Here is a 27,022-nt window from a genome sequence, read left to right on the forward strand (position 1 = left end):
TCAGACTAATACCTAGATGCAGCATGGGACACAGCACAGCCACTCCAAGCAGGCAGCACGTAAATATGATTTAATGGGCAGAAGAGGACTTTACCTAGATGAAAGCTGTACTGTGCCAGTTGTTCTCGAGGCCAGAGCTCCTTATGCACCCTGGCCTAATTTATTTGCCAGTAAAAAATGTAGCCTCTGGGACCAGTTTGGATTTTCTCTACTTACTAGTTATCTCTACCTCAATGTAGAAACTGAGAAATGAAGATATGATAGGCTTTCTGTTGTTCCTTTAAGAAAACAAAAAAATCTAACCTGCACAAGCAGAGCATGCAGGTATAGTAACATTCCACGCTTGGCTGCCTTCTGCCGCAAGGTTAGGCAAGGATAGAGACAAAGAAATTAAGTACACACAGACTGAAATTAGAAGGAAGGAAATCCCATTCCCCAGCAGCATTTATTTGTATTTAGAGTGTGAAGGCATGGAGATGTAACAAGACATCAAGCTAGTACACTGGATGAGGAGCTTTCTTCAAGTATTTGCACTATGTCACATCTTGTATACCCATGACCACAGCTCTGAGTTCCTGTCTGTGAACCTGGTATTTTTTAATCTATGCATATTAAGTATTAATAGAATCCCAGAATATGAAACAGCCCCAAACATACAAGATTTGTCATAAGAAAACATTACAGTTGGTACAATTGATCACAAGTTTACAATAGCTTTGTTCTCTCAGTGGGACAAGAAATTTTTTCAAATATAAAAGAAGCAGAGCAACATGAAGTGCTCCACATTTGTCATGCAACAAGAGATTCATGATTGCATCAGCCTCCACAGAGAGTAGTTGGAAGCTATCCGAGAGTGATGACTAAACAGAAACTGATCTGTTGTTTGCCGACTGGCACAGACTAGTACTGCCAGAGCTAGGAACACAGAAAGCTAAGACCAACAGTAGTAACCCCATCACTTCACATATGCATTACACCACCACTAACAGGCAACATTTCCTGGAAAGAGCAGGAAACTAGTGAAGCAATTGTTTTATGGTGGGGGCAGTCAATGCTGTATTTCATCCCAGCCATGCAAAAAGCAATGCTAAGGATGGGTCAGGGTTACTAACACAATACTTCCTTCCTTCTCTTAACATACCATCACAATCCACTTCAGAGTCTGATCACTCCATTTCCCATACAAGGCAAAATCCCCAAGTCCCTGAAAAAGAAACGGTGTCCCATGGTGCCTAGTATTCACATACTGAAAGGATGGTCAAGATTCCTTGAAGGCTTCAAAGTACAATTTAGTGTCATTTTAAGCCTCAAACCAACTTCTCTAACCAGTATGGGCACATCTTACAGTTGAGGATTGTTTTGCAATTACTCCACATCACAAACCAACACGAGAGTAGACTGGCCATCAGAGGTGTATTGGATACTCTGCTGCCTCTTGCTATTTAAAACATTCACCATCGGACTCCAACTCCAGGGTGTAACTGCAAGCAGCACACTTGATCTTCACCATTTAATGTAGTCCCTTTAAAGAGATGCTGACAGACTTTGGAAAGACAATCTTTGAAGGAACTACATTTACTCTAAATAGCTTGTAAGATTTTAGTTTCTTGGCCAAAAAATTCTCAAATAGAAAATACACTTTCTGACAAAGATAGTAGGATATAGCTAGACTTTTTAAAAAGGCAAGTGAAAGGGCTAAGAACAGCCAGAGCAGGAACTGTGCAAACTCCTCTTATCTTGCCCCGCTTTTCCTGTTGCTTGCTGTTTTCACTCATAATGTCCATTCAGTTCAACTCCACAGCATCAGCTGAACAGCATTTTTCACTAAGGAAGTGCACACAAACATTCACTGTGGAAGTAGGACATCAGTAGGATACAAACACGTAATTGCTGGAAAATTCCCAGCCTTGAGCCTTGGTTCCATGTTTGACTTGGTTTTGCTGCTCCTTTAGCATACAAGCAGCATGCCTGGGGCTACCATTAAACTGGCAAATGTGGTTCAACAGCAACTGCTTCTTCTTCATGAACTGTTCTAGACTGCCAAAGCCCAGTTTTAAGAATCAAAGCTGCATTTTGATGGGTTCCTGCTCACACTACTGTCTCCGGGGTATATGCTAGCATAATGCAGAGCAACCTCACTCAGCCTGGTTTGACACCTTAAAGCCATCTTTCATCACATCATACTCAGATGGGTTCAGAAATTTGTTACTGTATTTGTAACATACTGCCGTCTCAGTTTTTACCAAATGTCTTTGTAAGCCAGGCCACTGCCCCCAACCTCCAGTAATTTTCAGGGTCACTTTATTACAGATTGTTCATCAGGTTACAAATTCTATGACTTATATTTTAGTAAGACAACAATTTTCAGATATAACAGTAATAAGAACTTCCAGCTCTGTTTTCAGTACACATTTTTTCCCCTTTCTATTGATCCATTTCCACTTACATGCATTTTCACTTCTAATATTTGGCATTGATAGAATAACAGTCATGCTAAAGTTCTTGTTTCCCTAGCTGACTGATCATTTGGAATTAACTTATCACAGAACTATCTTCATGTAAATGCACTGGTATATAAAATAGTCTTAAGACATATTTAAGAACTCCAGCTGCAGCAATGCACTGGGAAACTTAAGGTTTGTGAAGCCTCTGCTAAATACTGTTTTAAAATGTTTTTTGGTTTTTTTTTTTTTCAAAATTTCATTTATCCACAAATGCCAAATAGCATATTCCTACAACATTTGACAACATCAAGTTAACAGATATTAAAAATGCTGTGTCCTTTTCAGTGTTGGCTTTCACCCTGCTAACATTTTCTCCTGGTTCAAAGAAAAGTATTCTATTTTATTGAGCCTGGTAAGTTCAGTGAGCTTATCTAATGAGAAAAATCCAGTAAGACAATGATTATAATGATCAAATAGCACTGACAGCACTTAAATCTTTATGTATCAAGTGCTTTCCTATTCTCTTTCCATTAAGAAAAGCCTGATAAAGCAGTTTAAGTTTCCTGTTCTGAAAAGAGAAACTACTTGTTCTCTTCCACTGTGAATCCCAAATTTGTTGACCTTTCGGAATGGAGTGATAGCTTGAAAAAGGGTCTGCAATATAACAGTTTCAACACCTCAAAAGATATGTTACATGAGTTTGGATGTGTCACAGGATATCAACTACTTGGCAACAGATGAGAAAGTAGTCCTTGCTCTCTCCAATCCTCTCAACTTGGATTTCTTTTAAGTCCAATATTCAAGAGTCAGGAGTCAGGTACCAGAGGTAACAAGGACTCACCATTAAACTTCCAGTATTCTGTCTTCACTGGTTTGGAGGCAGGATATAACAATTGCTGGAGAAGATTGTTGCAATACTGCTACTCACCATTCTTTGTTGTCATATTTTCAAACTGCATTGCTTCTGGGTGACCTATCATAAAGTATTAAAACCCCTTGCAAGAGATTAGTGAGACTAGATACACTGAAAAAAAGAAAGATTTGCTGAGAAATAAGCTCCTCTTGGAAAAAAAAAAACCACCAATGTTCTCAAACTGAGGAGAACTGGGTATTACTGCTGTAGTACCTATCACTGTCTAGAAGAGCTAGAGAAGCAAGCAGAGAACACGTATGTTTCCTGTAGTAGTAATTCATTAACAATGACAATCAGTGCAGCCAACAAACAGGAAGAGAGGGACAGAAGCCCTCTTTTCACATTCACTCTGCAGCTGCATCAGGTCATGCTGCTTGCCCAAGTGCACAAAGGAGTGGAAATAGATGGAAACAATTATTTTTGCAGTCTATCTTTCAACATCCTGGTATTGAATAAATACAATCAAAGCTCCAAACTGTCCAGTGGAATATGAATGAGTACACAACTCCTCCCTACAGTCACTGACATTATTTTAGGGCTGTAGAACACGGCAGTCAATTGAAGGTTTTGGCCAAGTTTGGTAAACTTAAGTCTTGGGAAAAAATTAAGAATTGAAAGAGATCAGCTTGAAATAAATTTTGATTTTGAAGTAAAGCAATTTATCATTTTTGTAAGATTAGAATAAGACTTTCTCCAAGCCAAAATATTTTCAATTATTTTGGACAGACTAATACCTTTGTCATAGTGGTGACAGTTTCATAGATTCTCACTTTTCAAGCCATTTCAAGACAAGAAACATTGCAGATTCTCCATAACTCCCAAAACAGTTTCTCCATCTCATTCTGCTCAATAGAGCGGGCAATGACAGTTCCACAAATGCAAGAGGGATGAGTATACACGGTTATCTGGTAGAAAAAACCTAAACTCAAAGGGCTACATCACCAAGATGCACAACTTTGTCCTAAATAAAGGAAAAATGCTGGTGTTGAGCAGAATTCCCCAAAGAGTAGCATGAGCAAGTGCTCAGCACCATTAAAAGAGAGTTAGTTTTAGGGTTGTCTTTGTTGAGCTTGTGCAGCAGCTAGAGCCAAGGATCTCAGTATTCATCTGCAGCTTCTTGACACAACTGTAATGAAAGTTATCCTCACTGCAAGATACACTTTCCTGACTTGTCAGGAAAAAAATTCCTAAGGCTTGATGCAAATTAAGATTAACAAAGTCAGTTAACTGTAAATAGCTCATAAATTAACATATTATAATCAAGTTTTAAGTAGGTTAGTATTGTGTCTGACAGACTGTTCAGTTAGTTGTATTATCTTTAGTGAAGCAAAAGTGGTAATTCACCGAAGTGAAAACAACCTAGGAAGTAACCTTAGGAAAGTCCTGAACTAGGCAACTACCACTGCCAAAAGGACACGCTAGCAACTCCACCAAGAAATGGTTAACTCAGCACCTCACTCAGCAGCCCATACCAGCACCTTCAGTTTTACCAGCACCTTCAGTTCTTCCCACTTGTCTTTTTCTACTTCTCCTTTCACAAAAACCATCAAAAATAAGAGGTGGCTGGCTCCAACTCTTATTCCCATACTCTACCATTTATAACACTTAACTACTTTCAGCTTGTTGAGATTCCTGACCTTACTTGTCCTGAAGCAAAACTCCCGTTCCTCTTACCTTCTTTAAACTGCTTTTTCTGACAGCATCCAACATTTTCAGAGAACTCCATTTGAGCTCCAACCACCTTCTTTGACCTCATACCTTTTTGCAAAACTTTTTTCATCTGGCTTGGAATCTCAAGTAGAAATGGAATTACTAGGTTCTTCAAGAGCTGTAGGCAGAGATACAAGTTAAACACCTAGAATAAAAGTGGCAGGATAAAAAGGGCTAAGAGGTACTTTTTAATGTGGTCGTAAGAATGCCTGTCAACAATGTGTGAACACTGAAGAAAAGCATGTAATCAAGGCAACAGTTAATCACTTGACTGCTTCAAGAGACCAGCCAATACAGGTCATCCAGACATTGGATGACCCCATCTTGGAACGATATGCGAGTTCACTGCAAACCAGATGAAGTCATTACTCCCAATATTTACAGCTAGGTACACTCATCTCCAAGTACTACACATGTGAATTTATTAATGTGCCCCTGTCTGAATCAGTCCATTTGATTTTTCATAACTTCTGAACTATAGTCTAAATGCAATAAGACAGTGTTCAAAAATAACTTAAGAGATACATACTGCTGCATTAAAGCATTTGGACTTTGGTTTGTTAGATTTTATTTCAGTAAGTGATCAAGTTTCATAGGTAGCTCAAGTAATCATAGCAGCAGCAGCAAGACTGTGAGCAAGTACTTAAAGTTGGTTTAGAAAGGTATTTGTAGTAAGTTAGACCTTTATTATTATAGTGTATGAGTAATCTTTGTCAAGATTTACTCTGAGGAAGTATGCTCAATGACTTACGTGCTGTAGCAGGTGTCTGGCTAGTTCTATCTATCCCACAATAGAAGTACTTTCTAAAGACAGACATAGTTGTTCTCTTGCACTCTTCTCAGAAGAAAGAAAAATAGCTTACTTGTTTTCAGCAACAGAAGTTAACAACAAGAAAAGTTTTAAGACATACAAACCAGGCAATCTAAATAGATTCCAGCAAATGCAAGACTCTTGAAAACCAAGCCACACAGTAGTAATACCAGGTTACTTGAGTAAGATTCTGCTCAAATATAGAAAACCTGTGCTTTCCTATATATTTAATGCAAAGAACACTCTAGATATCTTCAATAAAGATGCTTTTTCCTGGAACTGATGTATTTTGTCTGCTAACAATGTTAATCAGTCTAAACAACCCATATTTTTGCTTGTGTCTTGGAAACCAACTTCCCTGACTTCATGAAGCTATACTTTTGTAAGGTAATATAATGACACCCTGCTAAGCAGAGGCTTTAAATTCCATAAAATCCAACCAAACTGCATCTTAGACAGGAAGGTTTCCAGAGAGTATTTTTCATGCTGTAGCTTAAGCAAGAAAAGTAACTTCTGAATATATTTTAGAAAGTATTTTGCTAATAGCAACCAGAACCTTTTTAGTCATACAAAACTGCAGGCTTCCTTAACACCACCGAAGTTTTCAACAGTAATAGTTTTCATTTTGTAAGAGGCTTACCAGTTAGTATCAACATGGCTTTGTAAGTTTTGTAATAGACAGAAGCCACACATAATGCCCCTACCACAGACTACACTAACAGAAAAATTCTTTAGGTGCAGGCAGAAAGATACATTCTACATACTGCTTCTACTTCAAAGTAGTCAAACATAACATTCTCTTGGGTAAACACCTAGTATTTTCAGATTAGAATTGCATCTGTCTGCTTCAACAGAAGACAGAAAGCTCTGCTCTTGAGAGAACGCATATGCTCTGGTGTAGGTAAACGCTCATGAGTCATCTGCTTCTCAAGTCTAGTTGAGGTTGGATTGTTTGGTTGTTTTTTTCCATCTCTGCAGAAAATGAATTTGAATCAAAGAATCTGGAACTCCTATTATGAAGAGATTCCTGTCTTAAACAGAATCTTGCCGATTTCACTCCTCGTATCAATATTGTATCACTCACAAGACTGATTTTCATCTAACTGTAGGTATTTGAGGGTACTGGGTTAATTTCAAACTGACCTGTTTTTCAAATTTGGCAAAGCTCACCGTTAAGTTAAATATAATATCATAATGTTAACTTAATGGTGTTGCTATATATTCACAAACATATAATCATGAATTTTAGATTCACATCAAAACTCTGTGCAGTCAAGAAACTTTATCTTCATCAGCATGAAGAGATCACCTTTGTCCATCATGCACACAATCGTGTCAGAAAAGCACAGCAATGATACTTTCTCTTAAGCTATCTATATCACAGTTTAGGCAGAAAAGCAAAAAATGCACCAGGGCCAGTCTGTCTCAAAGCCATCTATTATTTCAGAGACAATAAAAATCAGATTGAACACTGCACACTTCTCTCAGACTGCTTAGTTACTACTACTGCTTTTGTGCATACCACACCATTCAATGCATTCATATGCAATACTAATACTACCCTTCAGAAAAAGGAAGGCCAAGGAATATTCTATTTTGTCATAGACATCACCTTTACTGTTTTTCCAAGCATGACAACTTAAGTAAAAAAAGTCAGAGCACAGAACATGTTGAAGTTTCAGCTACCACCATTTCTGTTCCTTTGTGATAGTAGTTTATACACTTTTTCTGAAAACCCTCCTCCCAAACCTTAAGTGGGCTTCAAAACACTTTACGAAAGTCAGGAGTAAGTTCAGTTCTGTCTAGCATCCCCAAAGTAATAATTACATCTGGCAAGTTTCATAGCTTCCATTTAATCACTCCAAATCAGAATCACTTCTAGTTAATGCCAATTCATTTGTTCACTCAAGTCCTACAATACAGGGGAAAAAAATTATTAATAGTTTATAATGCTGTCCTGGGACACAAATGTATTAATGCAGCTTAAGAGTTTCCCATGCATCTGGTTTTCTGGCTACCAGATATATGAGGGCTAAAGTTGCTTTGACTTTCTGGGAATATTCCAAGAGGCCAAAGTAACTACAGAGGCAAGACATACGCATGCGCCAACTGTTTTAGCTGGGAGTCAAACACCTCAATGTTAAACAGCAATCTAAGGAAACATTCTCTTCCCACTAAAGGGGTACTCTAAATACTGCTGCTTGCCAAAAAATGCTTAAAAAATGCTGCAGCTATGAATGCACCAAAAAAACTCTTTTCAGGTAGGGGGAACAGAATGAGCAATTCAACAGTACACATGAAAAGCTTGCATCTTTCACTGACTTATTCACTTCACAATCACTGACAAGACTGATGTACATATTTCTGCACCTGCAATTGTAAAAGCAGATAAAATATTTAATATGTAATTTACAATGTATTTTACCAGCTTGGCATACAGGATGAACAGAATATATCAAAGTAGTCGACAGTTATAGGCTTGTGGAGGCCCTGCAAAAATATTACTTCAGATATCTGCTAATTTAAAAAAAAATCAATTTGCATTTTAGAAGTGATACAATTCAATCTACCACAAAATACAAAGAGCTGCAAAAATGTATACCATTCCAACAACAATGTATATAAGTTATTAAATAATGATCTGATTTAAAAGAATATAAATGAAGCCTTTAAGTAGGTCTTTTCTACATGCATATTATTCCTCATTAAAGAAAAATATGTAAAAAGGCCATTGGTAATTGCTTTGTTAACCACTGTAGAAAATGCCAATTCTCTGGTCACAGACGCCACTAGTTTAGCACTTAAGGTCTCTGCAGTATTACATGTGATTATTTTTAAATACTGTTAATTCTATTACTCCATTGGTAAAGAATGCGTGACTTGGAATATGGCAGTCTTCATATCGAGAGGGCAGTGATGCACAGTTTTATAATTATCCAGAAGAACAGCACCCTCCACTGCTCTGTACTTGTGGCTCATCGTCAATGATCTGTACACCTCGCCTTGCTATTCCTGACTGACTGGAACCATTGCCTCTTGCTCTTTCATCCACTTGAGCAGTTTCTATCATTCCTGTAAAGGAAGAAATTTATTAGATGACATTCCACTGCATTTTTACACAGGACTAAGATCTTAATCTATTTGAGTTACATACACAAAGTTCAGCAAGACTGGTTCTCCTACTTATTATGCAGAAATAAGTACCCAGGTATCACACAGCATAGCTGCAAGAACATACTTAAATCTTCTTCCTAAAGCACCAAACATCCAGCAGCTCCTGTTGACTAAGGGAGACCTTAGATGCTCAGATGTTCTGGAGTTAGTACTTCAAAAGCTACATTTACCCACCCATATCAAGAACATTCTGTTAAAAAAGAAAACAAATAAGAAACCTCACATACCACCCCACCCTCCAAAAAACCTCCAACCTGCTCTTCAGACATGCAGGTGAAGTTTTACTTAAATTCTTGTGTCGTAAGAACACAATGAATAGGACAACTTCCCTGTGTTTTTATCCTACATTCCATGATCTTTATGTAAAATTTGCAACATTACAACTTCAAATTTATGATTTGTAATTGACACAATTTAAAAAGATTTTTGAAAGAGGTTGAAATACAGAGTTTGAAGCAGGCAATAGTGAGGCCAGTCACATGAAGTTTGATTTGAGGTTACTATTTACACATGCTGAATGAAACAGGAGTCAGTACTCCAACAAATGACAAAAAGACATTTCTGGAGTAAAACATCAATTTGCAATATTGTAAGCATCCATACATCAAGCTTCCATAGATGTTACAGTACACAGGTGGCTTGAAGTAGACTCAAATGAAGTAAGTTCTTAGTAATAGTTTACATTAAAGCTTTTCTATACAGTTTTAAGTATTCTGAAGCCTTGAGCATTTTGTTACCGAGCTCTTTACCAACAAACTAATACCTACTTTTACAAAGGTCAAGAAAAAGTTCTTCAATTCCTTTGTTCTGTTTAGCTGAAGTATGATAATGTTTTGCTCCAACAGATTCAGCATACCTGTAGGAATGCAGATACAAAACTTCATTGTACTCAAGGACTCAATCTTTCTAAGCCACTTTACATGAAGCAAAAAAGATTATCACAAGAGGTTTTATTCCAAGTTCAGAGTTAATCTACACATGCTGATTTAAGGCAAAAAGGGAATGATGTGGTTAAAACCAACATGACTGGTGAAAAGGTAGATGAAATGAAAAAATCTCATATCTAGAAATGCATTTCAACTTCAAATGTTGACTTTAATTATGTACAACTCTCAAGTTACACTTTGGTCAGTAAGGACATTCCAGGACTCAGATACTAAACAGAACACTTAACACAGCAGCCAGCTAGGCACTGCTGGTTTATGCCTGCCAGTTGTTAACAGCATCACAAGTTTATTACTCCAGCATAATTCGGCAATGACTGTTTCTATTAATAATTGGTGTGACTTACGTTTCTGCTTCTTGCACTGAAACATGTCTCTCTTTTTCCAAGTCTATTTTGTTACCTGTTGGAAACAAGTTGATCTTTCAAGTCTTTGTACTCCAAAATTACCCAAAAGCAAGCTGTCATGTAATCACTGTACCCCATCATTTTCTCACAAGCTGTCCCTGTAAAGACCAGCTCTTACGCAGGTCTCAGTTTGGAGCACAACAATATGATTTAAGAATCCCCTTTCACTCAAGCACTTACAGGCAATGAAGAAGTGGTTCTACTTCTGTAGAGAGATCAGGATAGCTAAATATCTCCATATAAGCCACCGATTCAGCCTTCTGCTTTTCTTTTCTAATTTATTAGCACTTATCTGTGCTGCAGAGGTAATTTTTGTAGAATATCCAGACATCTATCCTCCTGAAAGTGTTTTAATCACTAGATCGATTTTAATTCTAAACGCAGTATTTGTTGCATTCTGTTTGCATTGAAATATTCAAGCTTTAAGACTCATTCTACCTCTCCAAGCACTTGATTATGAAGACAGACAAGCACGCAGTCTATGACACTGAGAACAGTAAAAAACACAGGATAATACACATTTGAGGTTTATGTTTCTTTGTTAAACCACTGTCTGCAGGTGTCTGTACCACGCACTTCTGACACAGTGTGTCATTAAATAACTTTTTGAAACTAACTCTTATTTTCCTCAATGTGATCCTCTGAAACTTCAAGCTCCAACTGAATTTTAAATATTAAATTATGCCCTTCCACATATACAAGCTGTGAAAGCAGTGTCTGGAAGATGCTATTAATCAAAAGAAACATTTCTGATTCTGTCATTAGAATCACATGTTAAGAAGAGGACTTACCTACTATACATAAACAGATTTCATTTCCCAACATTTTTCTTAATTCCTTAACCCAGTTTTTTACCTGCAAAAAAACAGAAGTAAGTTTAATTTCTCTTGATATACTACTAGCTTAGGCACTGCGGAACTGACCCATTTCCTTCATTAACTGTTTACTCTGAACTTGAAACAAACACATTTAGAACAACAAAAGTGGACAAAATATTATTTAGATAGCTACACATGGCTCCTGTTCAGCAGGTTTTTAGTTCACAGTTGAAATTAAGAGCAAGTGATTTCGATAAAATTATTCAATTACTCCAGAAATATAACTCACCACACTTGTGTTAGCCCCACTCCAAAGAACAAGTTCACTGCATTGGCCACTTTAGGTCAGGCATGAGATCTTTTATCAACAGGCACTTACTGACAGATCACAAATGGTACTTTAAAGGTAGAAGTACCTGAACTGACTTGTTCAGGTTAGATTATAAACAGATGTTTGTTTCCTGAGAGAACAGATGGGACAAGAGTGTCAAGTCAACTGATGGTAAGGTAGCTGTTATCAATTCTGTTGTCATGCTTTTAAATTGTATGATCACTGCATTTGGGGACTGCTAATGGAATTTAGGTCTAATGGAATTTAAGTCGTGAAGAGAAGCAATCACTTCAAGAACCTAAAAATAGTTAGGATGCATGATAGACATAGTTATGCAATAACTTCTGCAGATTAACCTTCCCTCTTTTTCCTGAGAATTTAGGGTTTTTGGTATCACAGAATTTTATTAAGTAGGGCTCAGCATTAAAAAGCACAAGTTGAAGTAGTACTCACAAGTCATCACAATTCTGCAGATGGTGGGCAAGAGTTTGACTGCTAGCTAAGTGCTTTACTTGCCACATCAGACTATTTAAATTACTTAAACTGTTGTGGAACTATAGCCTTATACTACTTCTATCACTGTTAAATCAAGCCTTGCCCATACAACCACAATTTCTTACCCCTCTACAGAGAAATCCTACAGAGTTTGCCACAAACTAATCTGAGACAAACTCACTTAGGAAAAAAGAGTGTCACCAGTTTTCATCTGGAACATACTATAAAGTCACAGCACTGATTTGACACAGGGTTGGAAAAAACTCACCTACTCAGACTGATCAACTAATACTGCTATAAAGTAATTAGCCATCAAATTTTAGGTTGTGATGAAGATTTGAAGTACAAATTTCTATTATCACTGAGAAAGCAATACATGATAGTGGAAACATTACAATTTCAGAGTTCTCAGATCTGTAAAAGGTCATGTCACTTAATATCTTTTAGTAATTTGGTTTATTCAGTAGAGATCAGTATCGCATACTACCACAACAGTACTGGTTTATGTTTATAGCCTATCACAGGTAACTCGTACATCTATTTCTCTGTTGTTCTTTGAATAACCCTGCTAGAACTGCAGTAGACTGAAAAAGTCAGCCTTCAAAAGAATAGTAATAACGCGTATACTTCCATTATATGGTCTAAATTTGCAGGTGTAATATGTATTGCTATTGCCAAAACCAGAAGATTCCCATTTACACTCAATATTCCAGATTATCTTTCAATCAGTTTACATCTCGTATAGAGGTAAAAATCTGTCCAGTACCTTCTGAAAAGAGTCTTCATCTGTTATATCATATACTAGAATAGCGCCATTAGAATCCCTGTAGTAGATCGGCCCCAATGCATGAAATCTTTCTTGACCAGCTGTATCCTGCATTTAAAATAAACTTGTTAGCACTTAAGACAAAGCAAACAATACTTCAAGAAACTCCAAACATTTTGAAATTTTACTTTATTCAGAAGTGCCAGACATTTGAGTTCTAGCAAACCGAAGTAATTTTTCTTAAAGTATTCTATTTAGCTTGGGGAAAGAAGGTAGAAAAGTAAACATACCCATATTGCAAGGTTTACTCTTTTCCCACCAATATTTAGCTTCTTTGTAAGAAAAGATGCCTGGAAAGCAAAACAGATTAGAATTGAGTTTTACACACAAATGTCTCATTTGACTTCAAATTAATTTACTAATAAAAACATCTGAATCAATAAGAGACAGATTTCTGGATCAAAATACTCTTTAAGCCAGAAGGCTGAGTCAATACTAAACCAGTTAGTCATTTCACTACAGTTTGCCAAAAGTCTGTTCTAAATAAATTTGGTTTAAGCCAATCATTTACTACATTTTTTTACTGTTGTTTTGAACAATTTGGGAAGGATAAGACAGCTGTGTGGAAAGAGTCTGAATTCACAACACTGATTAAGTCTAAACTGAACTCCAAACATTTCACAAGAGTACATGAAGTTTGGGTAGGAACCAGCCTAACAGGATTTTTAATTTGCAAAAATTAGTCAAAATAGTTCACTATTAGCGAGCTACTAGAAAAAAATAAAATAGTTTTAATTTATCACTAGAAGTCTCAGAATAGTAATATGCAAGTTCCCTTGTCTGTATCTTTTCCCTTTTTTTACTGAAGTAAGCCCACAACTCTCCCCATCTGTTTTGAGGGGTTTTTTGGGGGGCAGTCATGTGGTTCATTTCAGTTGTTTGTTGGTCTGGTTTTTTCCAGATACTGTTCCTGAATGCTCAGTGATATGCTTCTCAGCTAACACACAAAAGGAAAGCAAGCAGCAGGATAGGAAAAGCCTCAGAATACGAGCTGCTCTAAGAATTCCATTACATTATATTTTGAAAACATTTTACAGGATCAGAACATATTGCAAGGTTAGTCTAATTTCAGTAATTCAAGAGTACGTCTGTTCTTCTCCAAGCCTGTATGATCCACATTTTCAAACACCACCTCTGTTACCAAGTGTATAATTTGGTGGCTAAAAAGGGGTATAATTTAATACAAATTTAATAGGCTAGAACAGGGTCTGAAGGAGTTGATACATTAGGAAGCTGCTCCCCCCATTCTGAAGACTAGCAGTGACAGGTTAAACACCAGACAATTCAGTTGCCAAGGGTTAACTTCTGTCTTTTGCCTTAAACTCAGTTTTCCTTTCAGCTTCACCTCAACCTGCATTTGGATACAAACACGTACTCAGTGGAATTTCACAACACGTTCATCCCAGATTATTTCAGGCTGAACTGTAGCAGTTTAACATCAGCTCTCTGTATGAGCACTGACCAGGCATTGAACTAACTAAAATTCATGTTTATGTGGGAAGTGTCACAGGCCAGATCAGCTGCTTGAACCAGCTTGCTGCTTAACTTAACTACCCAAGCAACCAGCATGCATGTAGGAGGAGATCATGGTAGTTCAATTTACATCAGCCTAAACTGCCATGAAAGTGCCCCTCTAGAGTGCTGCCTGTATTTCAGTTCAAATCATCCAACACTCAACCGCTAGGGCAGCTCCTGCTCTTAGCTACTTTCCTAACACCAACTCCAGCATTTATATGACCTGAGGTAAGATGATTCAAGAAACTTTTCTTATTTGAAGTAAACTGTACCTTTCCCCAAAAGCTTTCCACAAAGTCTGATAAACAGAACAGATAAAGACAGACCTGAGGAAAGAAAAACACTCAGAAACTTTCCAAGAGCAGATGGCAAGGAACTAATGATTATCACCTTTGTATTCAACAAAACTAAAGCATTAATGCTACCCCTTCAGTCTACAGTGAAGTGGCTTAAGTCAACTTCAGGAAAAGTTCCAGACAGCATGTTAAAAGTACTTAACACTCTAGCCAACTTGTAACAAACAGCTTGACAGCAGAGTAGCAAATCTTAAATGTCAGGAAAACTTTAATTCTTTAATCAAAAACTCTGCATAAAGTAGTTTATGGCTTTCGGCCAGCTGTCCCAAAGGATTATCTGATCAGTGTCTAGTTTTCATATCATAATTTATTCTACTACACCAGAGTTTAAAAGCCAAAAGCTTAGAGATTACTTCAGAAGTTTTAATTCACTGACACTTGGGCCATATTAAAAGAAGGTATGGTCAGGCACAATCTGATAGTATTTTATTGATCTGCTGTACTTGATACTCTACTGTAAATCTCAAAGGAAAAGCTCTTCTGAGCACTGTTTGCTTTTGTCACAACACTGACAATCAAGTCTGCTCAGGTGATATGTATTTCACATAAATCTTTGAGAACCACATTTCTAAACCAAAAGGCAGAAAACCCTTCACAGAAACAGGATTTGTATTTAAAAAAACCACAGAACTCAGTATCCATGAAGTTTTATCATCATGGCTTTACACATCGGCCCAATTAATAGCACAGACATCTGACAGAGCAAACATTAAAGTAGACTTAGTTCTGCTTAAGTATCACCAGTCCTTCAGGTCACTACAGCTTCTGAGAGTAATACTGCCTTTTAGAAGTAAGAGTATAGTATTTCCTTTCCTATATACCAAAGTATTAAGAGACCCATACATTCAAGTAAGGCTTTTAGTATTTCCTAAAAAACCCAAAATCACAGGAGACTGCGGGAAGGGTATTTAGCACTGGGCTATTGTACTTGGTCTCTGTATTAAGACTTGATGAATTTGTACTAATTAAGTTTTAGTCTACCTACAGTCTTAGGCCCCTAACCAAAAAAGCAGAGACAATATCCTATACCAGATACCCTGATTACAAGCAAGTTTGTCTAAAAAGCTTGCCTGATAACAAGATTGGAACCTGGTATTTGAGATAGTCATGGTTAGTAACGAGCAGAAAGGCTTTATGAACATTTTGCAATAAACCGTCAATACTAAATTACAGATTAAATGCTTCCTTCTTCACTGTGTTCATATACTTGAAGAATACTGTTAGCAGGCTCCATTGTTGAATTAATAGGTATGAGTAAATTTGGCATATTTACCACCAGTAAAATGCATTTTACAGCCACAGTGGCAAACATGCCAAAGACAAACCACCCAATATCTACCTTTTAACACCCCCCACCCCCCCAGCATCCCTTTAAGTTTCATTTGTCTCATGGAAGAGCAAGGTTGCTACTCTTCACTCATTCTGAAGTTGGAGAGCAAAAAAGTAACCACATGAACACCAGGACTATACAGTTTTCTGAACTGGGGGGGGTGGGGAGGGGAGGGAAGAACCCAACATGGAAAGAAGACCCTTAACTACTGTTTTGACATAGTTTAGGGAAAAAAAATCAGCTGCCAAGAGTGTCAAAGCCTTTGTAATCAGTACAGGCTAGACAGTGTTAGGTAATTACACACAGAAGAGGATTCAACATTTCTTTCAATCTCCCAAGAATTTACCAAATTGAGTACTACAGGTTTAAGTCTGAGTTGTGACTCAACTTAGAATGAGTAATTCCTTTCTATGTTATTTTCATTACTATGACAATTTTTGCTAGGACTTTCAAAAACCCACAAATATATAGGACCACAGTTAATTCAAACGTAAGTAATGTCAACAACTCTTTGAAGTAAGCTACTAATTTTGGTATTTTGACTCTAGTGTCTTATGACTGGTCTGAAGAATACTTACACACTTAGAAGAAAAGGATAATGCAATTATAAGACCTAAAATTCCATTCTCTTTATGTGCCTGTGTGAAATCTTTTCTTTCATTTAATTCTTTCTTCTAAGGGCTCAGTTTCACATGTCCATCAGGCCCTGTTAGGAGCTGATAAAGGGACCTGAGTAGAACACAAGGAAGACCCCAGCTGGAAAAGGTTCTCTTCAAAGTCACTGAATAAAAGCCAGTGTATGTCACCTGCCTCTTGACAGCTTCATCTTCAACAGAGGCAAGCCAGGCATATGAACACTGCATATAACACTGAACCTTCTTGCATTGTCTTCCCCTCCCCGCCCCCAGCTATCTTAGACAGTCAAGATAGCTTTTCCAGGTTACACAAGTCCAGCAAAGCAACCAGGATCTGTATAGTATGATTAGCACATCGGCAGTTCTCTTGGGATGGATATTTTGCAGTTCTCCACTCATTTGAGATCAGTACACAAAAGTTGTATTTATCTTGAGTAACTAACAGAAAGGGTCTACCCAATTTAAAAAAAAAAGTTTGACAGTAGGTTTATTATTGGAGTAATTCTAGTGCAGTTCAGTTGGCATCAATTTATAGCTTAGAATTACTTTATCAAGATAAGAACACTGACCTTGATATTTCAATCAATGGGAACCAATTCTAACTGTCCCACCAGGTCTGACAAAAGGTTATAGATTGTAGTCATTGCTTGCAAAACCCCCTACCTTTTCTGCATCAGCTTTTTCACATTATTCTAGATAAATGTTTTCTTTTGTGAATCAGTGGCTACCTTAATTTCAATTCACAGGTCATCAATATCTTAAGTACATGACTTGAAGCTAAGGTAACTACAGCAACCATCCCAACAGCCTCCTAACCTCAAAGGAAGTTTCAGTTCACCATTTCCCTCTAGCTAGCATTTAGAGAAGGGGGCATGGAGGAAAGAGAACAGTTCCCTTTCACTAAAAGCCTTCTGTTACTAGCATAAAAGGAAGTCTCCTATTTGGGTGTACACAGGTTAACTTCACAATAAAATAATACTTGAGTGTTTGAATTCACACAGGAAAGCATAGATACACATCAGATAAGAGATTCACACTGACCAATTTAAACACTTCCTGCGCTCCTTCCCATCACTGGGCTCACACTGCAGGCAGCACCAGTCAACATCACTAAATGAAGTTTCCAGAAGACTACAGTCTCACCACCCTTTTTGTTGCAATTATATTGGAATACAGCACTATGCAGTACTTTTTTCTAAATCAGAGATTCCTGTGGATGGAGACCCTCTTGTCTCAGTATCTAGTAATCTTTTCGTATGATTCATCTCTGTGGCTCCTTTGCTGGATCAGGAGCTAAGTATTTATCTAATTTTGGCTTTATTGGAACAAAAGTAATTTGGTGCAATACTCTGAACCGACACCATGAAACAAAGCCACCTTATCAGATTAAGCCTTTAATATAAAAAAAATATGTTTTCCAAAAGTGTCACTTCATTGCTTAATCAGATATCCTAGTTTCTCCTTATTTTAACGGATGTTTCAATTTGCTAGTGGAAGAACTTACTAAAACTTTCTTCTAGAAGTGTAAGATGTAGAAAAACAACAATAAAGATAATAGTTCACAAGTACACATGATGTACAGTAAGATTCAACAACAACTGACACTGTATTTTACAATAAATAAGATGTATAAGCAGCTAAGGAGACTGGGAACAGAAAAGCAAATGAGAAACAGTGTAGACAGTTAAAAGATACAGGTAGCAATCAGAAACCTAATCACAGTGGAGAAACAAAATCTCAGTATATCAAGTGTGAGCATGTGCTTCCAGTCTTCTACAAGCACACACACCCCCTTCCAGAGAGTCAAAGCCAAAAGCTCGCAAGCCATTATATCTAGAGACATTTTCCTGTCAACATTTTGGAGCCATTTAAAGGCCCATTTTATGACACTTGTGACCTGTGTATTCCAACTCACTTTTTGCTTCTAATTTTAGGTTTTCCACTACAAATTTAAAGAACATGATTAACAAAAAACAAAACCAGAGCTGCATCACATGACAAACTACTCAGCTCTTCTCTTTCTACATGGGATATCAGAATTCAGCTATACACAATTATTTCAAGGCACTTCAAATGATTGTTTGTTCCATGCTACACTTCAGCTGCAGCTCTGACACCTACAAGCTACTAATAATTTCTGTAGCATAGCAAGTATCAATTACCTCTATGACAATCAGAGCTACAGTAAGCTTGCCATAAATACTATACTGTGCCTAGTAAACCTAGCAATAGATTAATCCAACAGCAGAGTACGAGCAGAGGGTAATGAAGTTTAAAACGTGGTCTTTTCAGCTCCTTATAGCAAAATTGAAACAACAGTATCGGTTTATAAAACATTCACAGTGACATTTCTAGTGCATCTCTAATGTTTCTTTGGTTTTAAGGTAAAGTCTCACTATTAAATACTTCTGAGATACCCAACCTACAAGCATTTACCCCTAAATGCACAGGAATAGTGGACAGCTACCCTAAGGCTCTTTTTTGGCACCACCTACAATTTATTCTGTAGAACCTCATACACTATTTATTCACAGAACCTCAAAAGTAGTTCAAAACCCACTAGCAGCCCACATGGTGGCATGGTTTGTTTCTTTACAAAAAAAAAATTAAGAGCAGCATGCATTACAGTGCTAAAACCACACTTTCATATACATGCTCCCAACTGTTAAGGAAGATGCTGTGCAACTAGTGTAATTGCAAATACACTGGTTAAGCAAGCAGAGACATCCCAGAAAACTTAACATACCACCCACAACATGAAGTTTAAAACATATTTTCTGAGACCATGTACAATATACGCATTTTATTTTGTACCATGGCATACATACCATTCAGCACTAACAGATAGTAAGACCCCATTACTTTCAAGCAGACACCCTGTCACATTTCATAAGTGAAACATCACTGTTTAGCTCTTTATAAATTCGCAGAAGGTACTACTGAGAATCAGGCCAAAATTCAGGGAGACAATGTGACAAGCAAGTAGGCCTTAAGAATCTTTTCTGTTATTAAATCATAAGCCTTAATCTCATAAGCCATTTTGTTCTCTTTAAACCATAGTATTTAGGTAGCTCAAGTGTTAAGATTCCAGAATGTGAGGAAGGCTATAATTAACAGAAATGCAGCACATATGAAACAATTAGTCATCAGTCCACTACCAATGATTACAATAACAGCATTATTGTCAAATCATACTTTCCAAAATTCAAATTAAGACATTCATATAGGTAACTGGAAACAACGAGCAGCTAGTATTCAGAATAGAAACAAGGCCCCAGAAACTGAAAGCGTAAGTCCAAAGCGTAGAAAGAACCCGAAAATTAGCTTCCAGCAAACTCGGCAGGGAGCACCCACCATTTAAAGACCGGCAGTGGTGACTCCGGCCACCGTTAAACCGCAAACAAGACAACGAGAACTAAAACCCTAGTGCGGGCTTGCGGAGCAACACTCCCCACCACCACGGCGGAAGAGGCAGGCCAGGAAGCGCCCCAGGGCGACGCAGGACAGGGCTGGCACCGGCCAGCGCTCCGAGGGGGTGCGCAAGGGAAGGGGAGAAGAGCATGGACCCCCCCACCACTCCGCCCGTCCCCGGTCCGGCGCGGCCCGCACCTGCAGGGTGGTGATGTGCTTGTCGTTGAACTTGTTCTCGCAGTAGCGCAGCACCAGGGAGGTTTTCCCCACGCAGCCCTCCCCGAGCAGCACCACCTTAAAGGAGAAGCTGCGGCCGCCGGCCGCCGCGCCGGCCCCCGCCGCCATCCGCGCCCCGCCGCCGAGCCGAGCCGGGCCGCCGCCGCCTCACATCAACGGTCCGCACCGCGGCCGCGGGGCGCCGCCGCCCGCCGGGACGGGGACCCGCGGGGGAGCGGAAGGGGGACTCGCGGGGCGGGAGCGGGGATGAGATAAGAAAGCACCGCCGAGGCCCCGGGGGATGGAGACCGGGGGAAAGACGCCAAGAGCCAACAACGTTCCCCGCGGCCGACAGCCCCGCTCCCCCTAATGGCGTCTTCTTCCTCCTACGTCACGCGGCGCTGGGTCACGCGGGACCGCCGCCGCCAATGGGAGGGGTGGACGCAACGGCGGCGAGAGGCCCCGCCCAAGAGCCGCGGAGGGGAGGGGAGGGGCGGGGCGGGCGGCGGCCCCTCCTCCAGAGGCCGCCCCGGCGGGGCGGCGGGCAGCGCCGGGGCCGGCCGGCGTCGGTGTGCTCCCGCGGGGGCAGCGGCGTCAGTTAGGTGTGGGTGTGGGCGTGGGCGTGGGTGTGCGCGCCCGCCGGCGGCCCTGCGGGTGGCGGCCTCCTCAGGGAGGGGCAGGCCGGGCTGCGGGGCCGGGGGAAGGCGGGTGAGTCACCTCCCGACAGCGGCTGGGTTTTTCCGTTGCCCGTAAAGGGCAGCCGGCGCGGCGGCTGGGGCGAAGGCAGCCGCTTGCAGAGGTCCGCCGCGGGGTGGGAGGGAGCTCCTCCTCGGGTCTGTCCCCGCGCGGTTTGTAAAAATACCCGCCTGTCCCCAAAACACGTAATGAGGGGGGAGCCACGAGGCAGAGCGCTGAGGAGGTGACGCTCCAGGCCCGAGCGTAACAAATAGCTTTACCATATCTAGAAATAAACCGTCGGTAGAGATGGAAACCCATGCAAGATTTAGATTAGATATTCGGAAGAAATTCTTTCCTGTGAGGGTGGTGAGACACTGGCACAGGTTGCCTGGAGAAGTTGTGGCTGCCCCCTCCCTGGCAGTGTCCAAGGCCAGGTTGGACGGGGCTTTGAGCAACCTGATCTAGTGGAAGGTGTCCCTGTCCATGGCAGGGGGGTTGGAACTAGATGATCTTTAAGGTCGCTTCCAACCGAAACCATTCTATGATTCTGTGATTTATATGCACATATGACTTCACTTTTAAATGTCATATTAAGGCTTTCTGATGTAACAAATCACAGAATCGTCTAGGTTGGAAAAGACCTTGAAGATTACCCAGTCCAACCATTAACCTAACATTGACAGTTCCCAGCTACACCATATCCCTAATATATTACCAAACATCTCCCTGTGAGCAGGACGCCAAAACCTCTAACAAACAAATTATAAATATCACAAGCATGGGTTCTGTTTCATGTTCAGTGGCCCTATCCATGTGAACTAAGTTATAAGAGTCTCTAAATGTTTGCAAAAAAAAGTCCATAATAAAATGCTTTAAAATGGAGGTATGGGAGCAGGCGATGAAAAAGGCACAAGAAAAGTGTTATTCTGTTGAATTCCTTGATTGTAGGGGTCTGTTAGTGTTTCATGCACTCAAGAACTAGATAACTGCCTTATAAAACTGGGTATCATTCCTTAAATAAAAGCAATCCTCACAAACGAATCCAAACATCTGCAGCATAACTTCCCTCTAGTGATCATTTAGTGGTAAGAAAAATAATTCTTATGAAAAGGCATCATACTGCAATTTCCTTTGTCAGATAGTATTAATGCTCTGCTGTATAAGAAATTATATAGAACAGAGAATGTGTCCAGGAGAACAAAGATCAAATTTCCTGAAGCAAGAAGCCTTGTTACTGAACAATATTACATTCACATACAAAAAGGATTGTTTTTATTTTCTTCAGATGTAAATAAAGTAAACCTTTTTATTTTATCCAGATGTAAATAAAGAAAATGGGACAAGGTAAAAAATCAATGCAGACACAGTCTTCAGCAGTATTGTTTCTTTAAATAAATACTCAGTTTATTAACACATAAGAGGTTTCAGCAGGTTACTATAAAAATACTGTCTTGCTGGAAAGCAATGCTGGCTTCTGTTAGTCATGACTTCTGTGTACAGGCAGCAAAACTGGCATGTTGTTTATTCTTTCAGAAAAAGGAAGTTAGATCAGGTTGGGATTAAGGTTGTCAGAGACAGTGGAAATCAATGCTCATGAGCTCAAGCTGCTTGCAGGGCCCAGCAGGTTGAGACTTTCCTGGGTAACTTGTGACAAATGCATCTGCTGAGACAGGGCTGTGTGGAAGGCTGTCTTGAAAACTGTTGGCAAAAAAACTTCCTGTTCTTCTAGCTTTTTACTGTTTTCAACAAAAGCAGGTTCTACGTACATTATAAATGCAGAAGATTGTACTGAAGAATACACCTGATTTGTACTTTTCAGTTCTCCTTTGAACAGAAATGGTATCAGTTACATCTTACTGATTAAAAGGGTTCTTTCTGCATGGGTGATTTTTCATCACTCTTAAGTCAAGTGTAGTATTATACTGAATGCTGTGATGGAAATATAGACTATCTCCCAGTGAGAAAGAGAGCTGAAGGTTTGAAAAGGGCTACAGGAGAGACACCCTATGTGAAGTCCATGTGCTGAATGAACCTGACAGCATAACTGTGAGCATTGTTTTTCTCACAGAGGGCACAGCAAAGCATAAGACAACAACTGAAGCTCAATTCTGGCAGACTGTTTCTCCAAGAATCCTCTGCTGTGGTGCAGAGTCAGAAGATGCATCTTCTTACTGACAGTAGGCTGCTGCGTATTCCATCATTTCTGTTTTCCTCTCTCTCATCTGGAACCTGTGATTACTGGTTTTCTTGTAGTCCTGTAGTCCTGTACCTTCCAAACCTTCAGCCACCAGTGCTAAGTGAAAAAGCCGATCTGTCTGAGAACAGAAAATTCTGTCAGAGCTACCTTAAGTGTCACTTTCACTGTAATCTGATACATATGACATGAAAATCTGCAGGTTTAGCTATCTGCGATAGTTATCAAGTTACTTTTATTTTAATAGTGTTAATTTAATTTGGGAAGTGTTTATTTTATTTCATCTTATTTGAGAAAATAATGCTTCTTTTTCATTTAATTTGGTGTACTTCCCCTTTTTACATAGCTTCCTAAAAATACTTTTACAGATCTTCTGTTTTAACTATGTTGCTGATTACATCTGCATGAGAAATGCCTTTTGAGACATATTTTCTATTTCACAAAGAAACTACAGTACCCTGCATGTTGTTATACCAAACCAAATTGCACTATTGTACCCATTGCCATTACCTTTTGTCATTCTTGGTAAGACTTTACTCAAGCATTTTACTTCACAGTGTCATCTCTGAAAGTGAAAATTGTGGTTCTTTCAGCTTGCATTATTAGATCTCCTTATAAAAATATTAGATGTCTTAATTCCAGTATAAACTTAAGTGCATGTAGTAACTGTACAGACGAGATACTCAGTCAAACCTACAACAGCATGAACGCCTCCCATGCCATTGACAACACGCAACTGATTTCTGGGATAATTATGAGTTTCCTCTAATTTATAAAGGTCGCAGTTGTTTTGCAGACAGTGTCAGTCTTATATTTGCATTTTTTCCCTTGGAGAATATTTCTGGGCATAATTTGTCATAGCTGCAGTAAAATGCTCTGATTTTATCAGATTTACTTGGAAAAGAAAGAGTACGAAATCTCAGCCAAATCATGTACAGTGTATAAGATCAAGTGACTCCTTGAAACTGTATAGATGTCCATAAAATCAAAAAATCAGAACAGGGGAAAAAATCACAACAACAAAAAAAACCACTTAAAATGAAGTTAGTAATATAGTCTTAGTACTGGCAGGAAAGAGATGCTCAGAATGAAATGTGTGTATTTGTGCTTCTGACATGACTGATACAGACACCCAGTCTAGACAGAGAGACAGTGAACACTGCTCTACCAAATGACAATCAATCACAGGTAACATCAACCTACCCATCAAAAACACAGTAGGTATATTTATCTAGGCTGAGATCAATACTTCAGGTTGCTTAAATCATTATAATTCAGTAAGCACGTGTTAAGAAATGTCAATGTAGTAAAAAGGTGCGGTGTGTTCCAAAAAGAAAAATTACTATTCAGGTTCTGAAGATGAACAATAAAGATGAAGAGCGAAGCATATGAACCTGAAGAGAAAAGAACAAATAATTCAGAAAGAACCTTGACCCAGAGGGCCTTTTCTGAACATGTTTTACCCACTACCTCACTGGCTGAGAGCCTCCATGTACCCGTGGGGTTGAACTTGACAGGTTCATCAATGTCCTTGGAGGCTTTGTGCAGCATGAAATTTGTTTCTAATTTGGAGAAACAAGTAAAACATAGAAACTGCTTTTTAGCTAAGAAACAATGCCAGCAAGGGACAACTGTTATTTATTCTTGTAAAGAAAAATATGATTATTTTTTGAAAATTAAATTCTCCATGTTGGGGCAGAATGATCTGTAAATGTAATTCCCCCTCGGGATAAGCAGTTCTGAATACTTTGCCACTTTGCATTATCTTTTTCATATATACACTGTGGCACATATGGCAATGCCAAATACCATCCCCGTGCGATCCTGATAGATCCCCTCACAGTCAAGCAGCATCCTGGACGCTCCTGAGAACAGCAAGCAGCATGCTGCTCCACCCCCTGCTCTTCGTGTTTTCACTTGCAGGAGCAAAGGCTCTGCTCAGGCTCTAAATATTCTGTTCAGTCTTCTGCTTTCCCTGGAATGAACATCCCTCAAACCCTTTAGCAAAGGAACACCTGGGCAAAAGCAAGAGCGAAACTGAGGGCAAGACAGAGTGATGCATAGATGCATCGGCATGTTCAGAGAAAGAGAGACGCTGGAAATCGGGGGGGGGGGGAAGAACAAAAGACTCAAGAAGCAGTTGAGTAAATGTTTTATTAATTTATTGCAATTCTGCCATTCCCTAGGAAAAGAAGAAAAGGAGGGGGAATGATTTGAGCTAAGAATGAGGAGGAAGTAAAACTTTTTCCTCAGCTTCTCCCCCTTCTCTCTTTTAAGTTCTTGCTCTCATACCTAAAATTTTTCTCCAGGTGCCTCAGTTTTGGAAAATTTGGCCATTATCTTGAATATGCTTGACTGATTAGTGTGTATGTTTTTAAAGCCACCCATGTAAGTTGCTGCAGTTCTTGCTGTATTAATAATTAAGCTATAATAATAATAATAATAATAATAATTCTTGTGTTCTCTGACAAGGTTACTCAAAAGGATGTGCAGATGTGCCATATTTATTATAGGAAATAAAACATTTAAGATGTAAAAGATGGGCAAATGTAGTCATCCACAAGAAGGCCCTTTGTCAGAATGACATAACTTCAGTCCAACTATTCCCAGGTTTGACTGACTGTAACTATTCTCTCACACCATTTCATTTCCCAGGGGCCTTTAATGTGAATTTTGGTTATTCAGAACTTGCAGCAAAGACCATGAAGACAGAATCTGTTGGACTACTTATTTTGGGACAGAAATGCAGCATGTAACAGGAAGATTCCCCAGGGCTGGAAGACAGGGAAATTTCTCTTCATCGACACATTAAAACAAATAGATTGGCAACCGATGGAAGCTACACAGAATCTCAAAGCAGTGAGGAAGAGACCAATGATGGTGTAACTCCTTTCAGTGATAAACCACAATCCCACTCTTCAGCCCTGTGTGGGGACCCTGAGAACTGCCCCACTCCGGGAGGTTTGGCTACTGGGGCTCAGAGCCAGCGTAGAGCACCATGGTGGCAGCCCCTTTCTTCTGGGGAGAGGCCGCAGAAGAAGATACACACTATGAGTTGTTGGGGCCTCAGCTGCTACAAATGCAATGTTGGGGCTTTGTGGAGTACTCGTCCACATTCCAGCAGGTGGTCTGAAGGTTTTGTTTATGAGGATTAGTCCTCCCGGTTGGCAACCAAGGTGAAATCAGAAGAGAGTACTAAGAGAATAAATACATTGCAAGGGCATCTACATTGTTTTGTATTTCTATTAACAGCAAGAAAGGAGCAAGAGAAAAAAAAAAATCACTAATGAGAAGAAATGTGCTATGAGTAACATTTTTGAAGCTTGCATGGACAATCTGAACAGCTGCAATATAAAATTAATGTGCTATATTCTATTTAACAAGCATAAAAATAGTGAAAAAGTACACATGGGACGCTATAACTTGTTTTGAAGACACTGTAACTTGTATCAAAATTAATAACTCAGACATGGAGAACCTTGTATGCATCATTTTAACTGGTAAACCCCAAGAAAGGGACATTGCTGGGGATCAATAAAAGACCACCAAACCAGAAAATTAGTCTGAGTTTCTTCATAGAAACTTGTCTGTATTCTGCCCATACACTTGAGAAGGAGAGGAAATGTTCACAGAATCACAGAATCATATAGGTTGGAAAGGACCTTGAAGACCATCTAGTCCAACCGTTAACCTAGCATTGGCAGTTTCCAACTACACCATATGCCCCAGCGCTATGTCGACCCTACTCTTAAACACCTCCAGAGATGGGGACTCAACCACCTCCCTGGGCAGCCCATTCCAACGCCTAACAACC

At 39.3% G+C, this 27,022-nt stretch overlaps 1 protein-coding gene across 1 annotated transcript; it reads right to left on the reverse strand.

The window, feature by feature from the left end:
• Positions 1 to 411: 411 nt before the first annotated feature.
• On the reverse strand, positions 412 to 20,723 carry RAB21 (RAB21, member RAS oncogene family). Its single transcript, XM_074827231.1, has 7 exons — positions 20,319 to 20,723; positions 13,104 to 13,163; positions 12,814 to 12,921; positions 11,195 to 11,258; positions 10,344 to 10,398; positions 9,820 to 9,908; positions 412 to 8,950 (listed from the first exon to the last, which is right to left on the reverse strand). Exons 1-7 carry the CDS (start codon positions 20,463 to 20,465, stop codon positions 8,811 to 8,813), a joined length of 663 nt encoding a protein of 220 aa, XP_074683332.1. The 5' UTR covers positions 20,466 to 20,723; the 3' UTR covers positions 412 to 8,810.
• Between the last annotated feature and the right edge of the window lie 6,299 nt (positions 20,724 to 27,022).

This window comes from Strix aluco, chromosome 5 (genome assembly GCF_031877795.1).
Source record: "Strix aluco isolate bStrAlu1 chromosome 5, bStrAlu1.hap1, whole genome shotgun sequence".
Lineage (NCBI taxonomy): Eukaryota > Metazoa > Chordata > Aves > Strigiformes > Strigidae > Strix > Strix aluco.

Coding starts and splice junctions, on each gene's coding strand:
- RAB21 (XM_074827231.1), bottom strand. CDS start 20,465: ATGGCGGCGGGGGCCGGCGCGGCGGCCGGCGGCCGCAGCTTCTCCTTT. Junction 11,259..12,813: donor ATGAAGACTCTTTTCAGAAG/GTACTGGACAGA, acceptor GTTTTTTTGCAG/GTAAAAAACTGGGTTAAGGA. Junction 9,909..10,343: donor TCAGTGCAAGAAGCAGAAAC/GTAAGTCACACC, acceptor GCATTCCTACAG/GTATGCTGAATCTGTTGGAG.